This window comes from Salvelinus fontinalis, unplaced genomic scaffold (assembly GCF_029448725.1).
Source record: "Salvelinus fontinalis isolate EN_2023a unplaced genomic scaffold, ASM2944872v1 scaffold_0638, whole genome shotgun sequence".
In the NCBI taxonomy this organism is placed as follows: domain Eukaryota; kingdom Metazoa; phylum Chordata; class Actinopteri; order Salmoniformes; family Salmonidae; genus Salvelinus; species Salvelinus fontinalis.
Genome location: NW_026600847.1, coordinates 64825 through 74958, shown reverse-complemented (window position 1 = coordinate 74958; position 10134 = coordinate 64825). Strand labels below are relative to the sequence as shown.

Here is a 10134-nt window from a genome sequence, read left to right as displayed (position 1 = left end):
TTAATCAATTCCGTTGATGTACCTTTCTGTTTTCATTAATACAGATTACTGTTAGGGACTTGCTGCTCATGATTGGGCACATAACTAGCTCAGTATTGGAGGAGGTAAATAGCATCCTGATCCCTGCCTTGGTTGACCTTATAAGGCTGAGAACTTCAGAAAGTGATGCAGAGAGTATGCTCTCCCTCAGCAAAGACACCAACGAAGATTCAACCCAGGGCTCTGTCAGCTGTACCTCCCTACTCTCCAAAGTCAATGTGATCTGTCTCACTCAGAGTCCTGACAGTAAGTCCTCCCCAATCTCTATTGAAGAACCAGTTAAAACTTGTTGTTGCAGCAGTTCTCTGTCCAGTGAGGAACGAGCACACTCTTCCTCCAGTCAGATCTCTACTAAGAACCTCCTGGCTACTTGGCCACGTTCTACCAGGCCCCAATCTGCCAAACCGCCACCTGCTAAACCATCACCTGCTAAACCGTCACCTGCTAAACCGTCACCTGCTAAACCGTCACCTGCTAAACCGTCACCTGCTAAACCGTCACCTGCTAAACCGTCACCTGCTAAACCGTCACCTGCTAAACCGTCACCTGCTAAACCACCATCTGCTAAACCACCATCTGCTAAACCACCATCTGCTAAACCACCACCTGCTGAACTACGATCTGCTAAACCACAATCTGGCAAACCACCACCTGCTAAACTACGATCTGCTAAACCACCACCTGCTAAACTACGATCTGCTAAACCACAAGCTGCTAAACCACCTCCTGCTAAACTACAATCTGCTAAACCACAATCTGCTAAACCACTACTTGCTAAATTACAATCTGCTAAACCACCTACTGCCACTGACTACTCTGGAACCTTATCTGCTGTGGTAGGTCGTGGGCATGTCATCCCTGTCAAACTGACCTTGGCCCCTTTCTCCTCCTTATTCTCCAGCGAAGAGACCAACACCAACCTCCCCTCCAGCAGCCGCCCCTACTCATGCTCTATCAAGCTTTTAGACAGAAGGAGTGACATTCCTTACTCCCTGGCTGTGAGCTCTATTTCAACTGTTCCTGGACCTGACTCTAGCAGGAGCCCTAAGCGGGAGAATCAATATGCTATTGAGGTCTCGTCGATCTGCCTCAGCCAAGATAGAAATGGCCAAGGAGGGAGTGTGACACCTCCAGCCCCTTTGGATGTTTCCCTCCCCTCCATTATTGAGCGGGCTGGCGGACTTGTATGTTCCGTCATCTCCCAGTCTTTAGCAATTGTGGAGGCGCGGTCAAGTGTGAATGGTGAGAAGGGCTCTCCATCTCCCACCACAGTCTCCCATTCTCCTACAAGGGTGTTTGTCAGCCACTTAAGGAGTAGCCCACTAGGCGAGGACCTTGTAGATTCAACACTTGCGGATGTTATCTCTGTCCTGAAAATGGAGGGAATTTTTTCCTCCTCTCCGACTTTGGACGAGGAGCTGCTTGATCTCTCCTCCAGTTGTTCTTCATCATCCAGCGAAACACTGCAATGTGTGTCTGTTGGCCCTCTTGGCAGTGGGTCGGAGACGTCCTTCAAACTTCTTGGGGGTCGTACTCTGAGTATTGCCACCCCAACGGCCCATGTTATCACAGAGGACTTAGAAGTCTACAGTGATGAGATCATTGACGAAATCCTTATTATAATGAGGACCAAAAAAGATGATGACAGTGGAAGTGACGTCTCTGGTGCATCAACACCATGCAGCACACCAGCACCACAGAGCCGGTCCTCTTCAGCACTGAGGGGAGTGCTTCCCCATGACAGGAGGATACTCAGCACAACACTGCTTGGAATCCAGAACACACTAGACAGTGAGAACCTCTCAGGAGAGTGCTCCATCTCACCACAGGACAATGCCAGAGTCCTGGAGATGATAAAGTTGCTGCAGAGGCGCCTTGATGGGACACCCTCAGAGTCCTCCATCCATATCACAGATGTGGCTTCACCCTTGGGCTTTCCTCTCCCTGTATCTCTCCATGCTGTTCAGTCGTGTGTATTTGCCACTGACAAAGACCTGAAGGCAGAAAGAGTGAAGGGAGTCTTTGAAAGCCTGAGATCCCAGTTTATGAGCTACTCCATCAAGCCTGTGAGTAACATCATTACCAGGGCAACAACAAAGATGGCTGCCTCCAAGCAGGTTAGTTTAGAGACACTCCAGGCAGCATCAGCAAAATCATCTGCTGTGGCTCAGAACCTTATTAGTTCGGTTTTATTTCAAGTTGCCAAGGTGTCCTGCTCTGATGACTTAGAGGGTCTGGGTGATCATCTCAGATGCCCCTCAACTTTGACCAGAGTTCTGACACCTTTGACCTTAGAGAAAGCTACACTGACACCTGCTGTTCTGAAGATCAGAAGGGAGATGTGTAAGGAAGTGGCCACTGAACTCCAGAGTTTCTTGATCAAGGAATCCCTTACTGGCACCCAGACACCATCCAATGGACATGCTTGCACTTCTGGTTCTGCCCCAAGGGAAGCTGTGCGGGACATCCTGAGGAAAACCAAAGAGGAGGCTTCCAACAAAAGCCTGAACAATATTTTCTCTGTTAATTTGGATGAGCGGCTCACAGACTCCATTGCAGATGCCTTATATCCAAAGCTGCATGACACATTGGAGTCCAAGAGAGAGCTGCAGGCTTCTTATTACAGCTCCCAGATCAGCTGCAGCCTCAGCCCCTTCGAAGTTGAGAGCAGCCTAGAGCTCCAGGAGTTCACTGACCCACTATCTGAGTCAGTATTGTGTCTCCTGGATAGGACATTTGGAGATAAAGCTCAGAACTTAAAGACAGGCGGGGGTGTTTTACAATATGTCACAGACCCAGCCTATAAAAAGCTTTTGATTGGACCCCACACCATTAATGTCAATGTGGTTGTGCACACGATTGCAGTAGAGGAGTTGCCTGTTGAGGGTTGTATTGCGCAAAGTGAGGCCATTCATGGCCTTCACAAGAAGCAAGATTTACCTTCCAGCACCAGTGACAGAGGGAATGAGGCCCCGAGCCCTACTAATTGCCTGCTGGAGGGTGTAGTGGGCAAACTGATACGGAAGATGCTATTTCAGGGCCTTGACATCCCTGAGTTACCCATGAACGACAGCCGCTCTGAGAGCTTTAAGCCACAGTATGAACTGATTGCGAAGCTTTGTCCTCTGATGGTAAGGACAATCATGGCTACAACCATAGCCAATCAACAACCTACTATTCAAGAAGCAGTGATGTCTTCCGAGAACATCCATGTGAAAGAGCTGTGTGAGGCAGGTATCAAACCTCTCAAAGAGAACCATGTACCCGATGACTCTGAGACAAACATCATGGTCAGAAGGGCTTTGAGTGAAATTGAATCCTGTATGATTGAGACCTCCGCCAACGACTCTCCCAGTCTACATTCCACACCAGAGGTGGTTGTAGACCTGATCACCAAGCTGCTTCATGGGTATGAACTTCACTCAGAGGACTTTGCATCACCTGTGTCATCCCCAACCACCACTCTCTCTGATGTGGCAATGGACATGGTGGTTTCTGTCCTTCGGGACCTGTCCGATTCCCCAGACGTTACCTCCGCATTGGAAATGACCAAGGATCTCAAGACGCCGTACTCCCGCCCCTCAAGTGTAAGGATTGTAAGTGCCCTCTGCAGAGAGCTGGAGGAGCACATGGGCTCTCCTGATGCTCTGAGGCGAGCTTTGAGGCGCGGCAGTGGGGAAATGACAACAGCCATTGCGAGTGCAGTCACCAGGGAAGTCAACCGTCTGGGTTCAATCGTACCTAAAGTCTCTGTCCGGCCGCTCTCCTCAGACATCTGCCTAAGGACAGACCAGGACAAGGTCACGGTTAAGAGCCGATGTGGCTCGGCTGAGGTGAAGACATCCCAACCGGTGTATATTATTGTTCACGTAGAGGCGGTGATGGATATCATTGTCCGGCTGCGCGCTCTGATTGTTCCTCGGACCCAGGATAAACTGGCCAGCTGGACCCTAGTTGAGGATGTGACCAACAAGCTGTCCAGTGCTCTGTGTGTGAGGGTGACTAACAGGTGGAGGGAAGCAAATGTCTGCCTGAAGGCAACAGACATCTTTCAGTTGGTGCTGTCTGTGCATAGAAAGTTGATGCAACGCTATGGCACAGAGGAAGCCCTACAGAAGATACTGTGCCACAAGGCACCCAAGCTGCACAAGGACATTGTCTGTCTTGTCACGAACGGAATTATGGATGCACCATCCAAACTTCAAGGCACCAAAAATCTGGAATCTACACTCAACTTGAAAGAATTGACAGCCTTGTTTAATGAAATGACAACCCGTCAATCTTTGAATAAGAAAGCTGAGCAGAGCAGCATCAAGACTGAGATTGAACAGCCGGAGTGGTCCACTGTGGATCAAGTGACATCCGGTTCCAGCAGCTTCATTAGGGAGCTTATATTAGAAGAAGTCCTGATGAAGCTTGTCAAGAAGATATGCCGTAGGCCAAAAAGGACCAACAATCATCAGCGCATCCAGATCAGTGATCTGGTGACTGAGCTGATCCGATTGTTCGATGATGAGGTGGCCAAATATCTGATTGAGGAAATGGGAAGCCAGCAAAAAAGTTTCAATTCTAAGATGACATCGAAGCTGGCAGATGCCATCTACACTGACCTTGGGAAGGTCAAGCGTTTGAAACGCTCCTTGAAAATTGACGATTTATTTGAGGATCAGGAGATGCTTTCCTTTGTCTCTGACATTGTTTCCCACAAGCTACTGGCCATCTTGAAACCCTCAGTGCCCAACCCATATAACCACGAGACCTCAGACCTTGAAGACTCATGCAGGGATGATGTGGAGGATGCGGAATCTGAGGGGGTGCATTATGCCACCGGCAGAAAGGTAAGACAAGCTCAGATTACTCTTGAATGGTAATTGGTTGTGCTTTTTGATATCGGCACCAGTAAATATAGTTGTATAATTATAGGAATATGTAAAGGAAGTGAAATTGATGTTTAATTGTGCATCTTTGAATTCTGATCACAGTCCAAGATGAGCATCGTCCTTAAAGACACTACAGACCAGCCAGAGATGTACATTGCTGTGGATTCTCCACCTATGAGTGAGTGTTCCTGGGGGGAAATGTTCTTATGGGACAATTATGTATAAAGAAGTAATAAATTATTGTTTTATCAGACAATTGTCCATCTGAAATTCTTACATATTTTCATCTTCTTGCCAGTTAAATTATCCAAGATGAGGAAAGGCATCCGGGGCTTCTTCTGGGGAGTCCAGAAGGCCTGGAAACGCTTGGTCACCTGCAAGTCCTCTGGGTCCTCTGATGGATAGCCTGGATGACGTGCAGCCCATTGAGTCCCCTAATGCTGCTCTATTTGAACCAGGCTGTCAGTGGACTAGCTTACCATTAGTTTATACTCCTTAAGGAAGATCCACTATAGGCTACTCAACACCAAAATTCCATCTGGGTCTTTTGATCCCTTATTAGCTCCCACTCCTGTAACTAGGAATGTGAGCTTCTAAATGTCATTCAGACATCTACAGCTTCTCCTGTCATTAGGAAGATAAGCTAAGAAGCCCAACCAATTTAGATGTGATGCCATCTCCCTATTGTAATCATTGATCCACGTCCATTGCAGCCTCTAAATTTGATGTAGATATTTAGCCTAAATTAAAGAATTACAAGGAGGGTAGGCCGACAGCAGCTTCTACTCTTCCGATTAGGAAAGTGGTGCTAAACTTTTTGGGATTTGAGGAACTATGTATTTTATTTTTCAATCACTTACATACTTTTTAATGGATGTTTTAATAAACCATTTGTATTGCAGATTTTGATTAATATTGTATCTTTCATAATTGTTCATTTTAATTTAGGTATTCATTTCATGACATGGGACTAAAGCTTAGTTGATACCCTACATACGTACACAAGAAATAACTACAAGCAGCTACACAAAAACCACTCTACACAAGAACGCAGGATCAGCATTTTGTGAAGCGTTCTTGTGTTGCACACGAAGGGTATGAACTAGGCTTAGTCATTTTATGACTTCTATAAGGGTATATAATGGTATCCATAGTGCAGTATTAAGATATTCATTATGGAGCTTTATACACTGCTCAAAAAAATAAAGGGAACACTAAAATAACACATCCTAGATCTGAATGAATGAAATATTCTTATTAAATACTTTTTTTTTTTTACATAGTTGAATGTGCTGACAACAAAATCACACAAATGATCAATGGAAATCAAATATATCAACCCATGGAGGTCTGGATTTGGAGTCACACTCAAAATGAAAGTGGAAAACCACACTACAGGCTGATCCAACTTTGAGGTAATGTCCTTAAAACAAGTCAAAATGAGGCTCAGTAGTGTGGGTGGCCTCCACGTGCCTGTATGACCTCCCTACAACGTCTGGGCATGCTCCTGATGAGGTGGCGGATGGTCTCCTGAGGGATCTCCTCCCAGACCTGGACTAAAGCATCCGCCAACTCCTGGACAGTCTGTGGTGCAACGTGGCGTTGGTGAATGGAGCGAGACATGATGTCCCAGATGTGCTCAATTGGATTCAGGTCTGGGGAACGGGCGGGCCAGTCCATAGCATCAATGCCTTCCTCTTGCAGGAACTGCTGACACACTCCAGCCACATGAGGTCTAGCATTGTCTTGCATTAGGAGGAACCCAGGGCCAACCGCACCAGCATATGGTCTCACAAGGGGTCTGAGGATCTCATCTCGGTACCTAATGGCAGTCAGGCTACCTCTGGCGAGCACATGGAGGGCTGTGCGGCCCCCCAAAGAAATGCCACACCATGACTGACCCACCGCCAAACCAGTCATGCTGGAGGATGTTGCAGGCAGCAGAACATTCTCCACGGCGTCTCCAGACTCTGTCACATGTGCTCAGTGTGAACCTGCTTTCATCTATGAAGAGCACAGGGCGCCAGTGGCGAATTTGCCAATCTTGGTGTTCTCTGGCAAATGCCAAACGTCCTGCTCGGTGTTGGGCTGTAAGCACAACCCCCACCTGTGGACGTCGGGCCCTCATACCACCCTCATGGAGTCTGTTTCTGACCGTTTGAGCAGACACATGAACATTTGTGGCCTGCTGGAGGTCATTTTGCAGGGCTCTGGCAGTGCTCCACCTGCTCCTCCTTGCACAAAGGCGGAGGTAGCGGTCCTGCTGCTGGGTTGTTGCCCTCCTACGGCCTCCTCCACGTCTCCTGATGTACTGGCCTGTCTCCTGGTAGCGCCTCCATGCTCTGGACACTACGCTGACAGACACAGCAAACCTTCTTGCCACAGCTCGCATTGTGTGGGTTGTAGACTCCGTCTCATGCTACCACTAGAGTGAAAGCACCGCCAGCAATCAAAAGTGACCAAAACATCAGCCAGGAAGCATAGGAAATGAGAAGTGGTCTGGTCACCACCTGCAGAACCACTCCTTTATTGGGGGTGTCTTGCTAATTGCCTATAATTTCCACCTTTTGTCTTTTCCATTTGCACAACAGCATGTGAAATTTATTGTCAATTAGTGTTGCTTCCTAAGTGGACAGTTTGATTTCACAGAAGTGTGATTGACTTGGAGTTACATTGTGTTGTTTAAGTGTTCCCTTTATTTTTTTGAGCAGTGTATTATAGTATAAATAATGTAAATTAATAAAAGTGAATTGATGTATGTCAACTTGATGGCGATATTTGCTTGCTCAACAAAAGCTATATTGGTGTTAGAAGGTCTGAAGTTGCATGACATTCATGTATTTATTTAATTGGCACGGCCCTGAAAGAGGTAGAAAAGGCCTCAAGATGGCAACAAATATATTCTATCAGAAAATCGAATCAATGTATTTATCACATGCGCTGAGTAGAACAGGTGAAATGCGTACTTACATCTTCCTCTAACTCTGCCTTGGCAGAGACAGGCTTGATGAATCATATTGTCACGTTACTGACCTTATTTTCCTTTGTTTAACTTTGTTTAGTTGGTCAGGACGTGAGCTGGGTGGGTAGTCTATGTTATGTGTTTCTATGTTGGGTTAAATGTGTTGCCTGATATGGTTCTCAATTAGGGGCAGGTGTTTGACGTTTCCTCTGATTGAGAACCATATTTAGGTAGGCTGTTCTCACTGTTTGTTTGTGGGTGATTGTCTTCCGTGTCAGTGTTTGTTACCACACGGGACTGTATCGTTTGTGCTAGTCTGTACCTGTTTGTGCGTTCTTCGTGTTTATGTAAGTTCATATGTTCAGGTCTGTCTACGTCGTTTTTTGTTTTGTAATTTTCCAACTGTTTTTCGTGTTCGTCTTTGCTTTAATAAATCTTCATGTATTCAGACGAAGAGGAGGAAAGCAACCGTTACAGAATCACCCACCAACCAAGGACCAAGCGGCGTGGGAAAAAGCAGCAGCAGCGATCGCAGGATTCATGGACATGGGAGGAAATATTGGACGGTAAAGGTCCATGGGCACAACCTGGAGAATATCGCCACCCTCGTGAAGAGCTGGAGGCAGCTAAAGCCGAGAGGCGGCGGTATGAGGAGGCAGCACGGAAGCAGGAGAAGGATCTGGGCTATACAACCTGGGAGAAGATCGACAAATGGGCGATCGACCCAAGGAGAGTGCCGGAGCCCGCCTGGGATTCTCTGGCGCAGTGTGAGGAGGGATACCGGCGAATGGAGGCAGCACGACGACACGGTAGGAAGCCTGTTAGTCAAGCCCAAACATTTTTTGGGGGCAAAAGGGTAGTGTGGGGAAGGCAGGTAGGAGACCTGCGCCAACTTCCCGATCTTACCGTGGAGAGCGAGAGTACGGGCAGACACCGTGTTATGCGGTAGAGCGCACGGTGTCTCCTGTACGTGTGCATAGCCCGGTGCGGGTTATTCCACCTCCCCGCCCTGGCAGGGCTAGATTGAGTATTGAGCCAGGTGCCATGAAGCCGGCTCAACGCGTCTGGTCTTCAGTGCGTCTCCTCGGGCCGGCTTACATGGCACCAGCATTACGCATGGTGTCCCCGGTTCGCCTGTAAGAAGTCCGAAGTAGCTGACCTCTGTAGCACCGACTGTGCTCTTCTCGGGGTTGAGCCGGACTCCTCTCTCGCGGGACCTTTGCAGCATCGCATGGAGGTTTCGGTCGTGCTCCTCTTTGGTTCGACCATAGACAAGGATGTCGTCCACAATTCCCACAACTCCGTCGAGGCCTTTGTACACTTCGTCGATCTTTCGCTGAAACTCGTCTTGGGCTGAGATAATCCCAAAAGGCAGGCGATGGAACCTGTAGCGTCCAAATGGTGTGTTGAATGTTGTGAGCTTAGAGGACTCTTCTGTGAGCTTGATAGCCCAGTAGCCTGATCTAGTGTCCATGACACTGAAGTAGTGTGCTCCCGCTAGCTTGTGTGTGATGCCATCTAGCGTCGGTAAAGGATAATGGGGGCGTTTGATAGCCTTGTTCAAGTCTCTTGGGTCGAGACATACTCTGAGCTTGCCTGTGCGTGGTTTCTCCACCATCACTAAGGTGTTTACCCAGTCAGTCGGTTCTGTAACCTTGGTGACTATGTCAGATTGCTCCATGCTCTCCAACTCTTTCTTCAGACGGGCACGGAGAGCAAGGGGAATCTTTCTCGGTGGGTAGACCACAGGGGTTGCGTCTGGGTCAAGGTGAATGGTACATTCTCCTGGGAATAATCCTATTCCTGTAAAAACATCAGCAAACTCCTCCAGTACATTGTCTGTCTTTACTGGTGCTGTCACTGATAAAACTAGCTTGATGAGGTCCATCTCTAAACATGCTTTAAGACTGTGACGGAAGCACTAAAAAAGGACCTGATGTAAGATTCTCCCCCAGAGTCTCAATCTACACCCCCTCCTCCGTGGGCAGTAAGGCCATGGTATGAGGAACTAACAGACATTGTGCCCAAACAAGGAGAAGGAAGTGCAACACCAGATCCTCGAGACGCAGAGTGGCTGCAGCTACTGAAAGAACTGAAACTGGAAGGAAGCAGTGAAATGTGCGTCGAATAAATGTAAATGTGTGCAGATAGCAGCGAGGGTTGACTGGGTCCCGAAGAGAGTATATAAGAAGCATGCCTTCCCAAGAGAAGGCATGGTAGTGCTACTTGACTTATCACTGAACTCGTGATACT

At 47.8% G+C, this 10134-nt stretch overlaps 1 protein-coding gene across 1 annotated transcript; it reads left to right on the top strand.

The window, feature by feature from the left end:
* Positions 1-616: 616 nt before the first annotated feature.
* Positions 617-5822, top strand: LOC129846889 (uncharacterized). The gene is made up of 3 exons (XM_055914693.1): positions 617-4877; positions 5022-5097; positions 5218-5822. The coding sequence occupies exons 1-3, from the start codon at positions 1416-1418 to the stop codon at positions 5322-5324; spliced, it is 3645 nt and encodes a 1214-aa protein (XP_055770668.1). The 5' UTR covers positions 617-1415; the 3' UTR covers positions 5325-5822.
* The last annotated feature ends 4312 nt before the right edge of the window (positions 5823-10134 follow it).

Bases quoted from the DNA above. Each gene is read 5' to 3' on its own strand.
- LOC129846889 (XM_055914693.1), top strand. From the start codon at position 1,416: ATGGAGGGAATTTTTTCCTCCTCTCCGACTTTGGACGAGGAGCTGCTT. The intron at 4,878-5,021 runs GTAAGACAAGCT...TTCTGATCACAG, and splicing joins ATTATGCCACCGGCAGAAAG to TCCAAGATGAGCATCGTCCT. The intron at 5,098-5,217 runs GTGAGTGTTCCT...TCTTCTTGCCAG, and splicing joins TGTGGATTCTCCACCTATGA to TTAAATTATCCAAGATGAGG.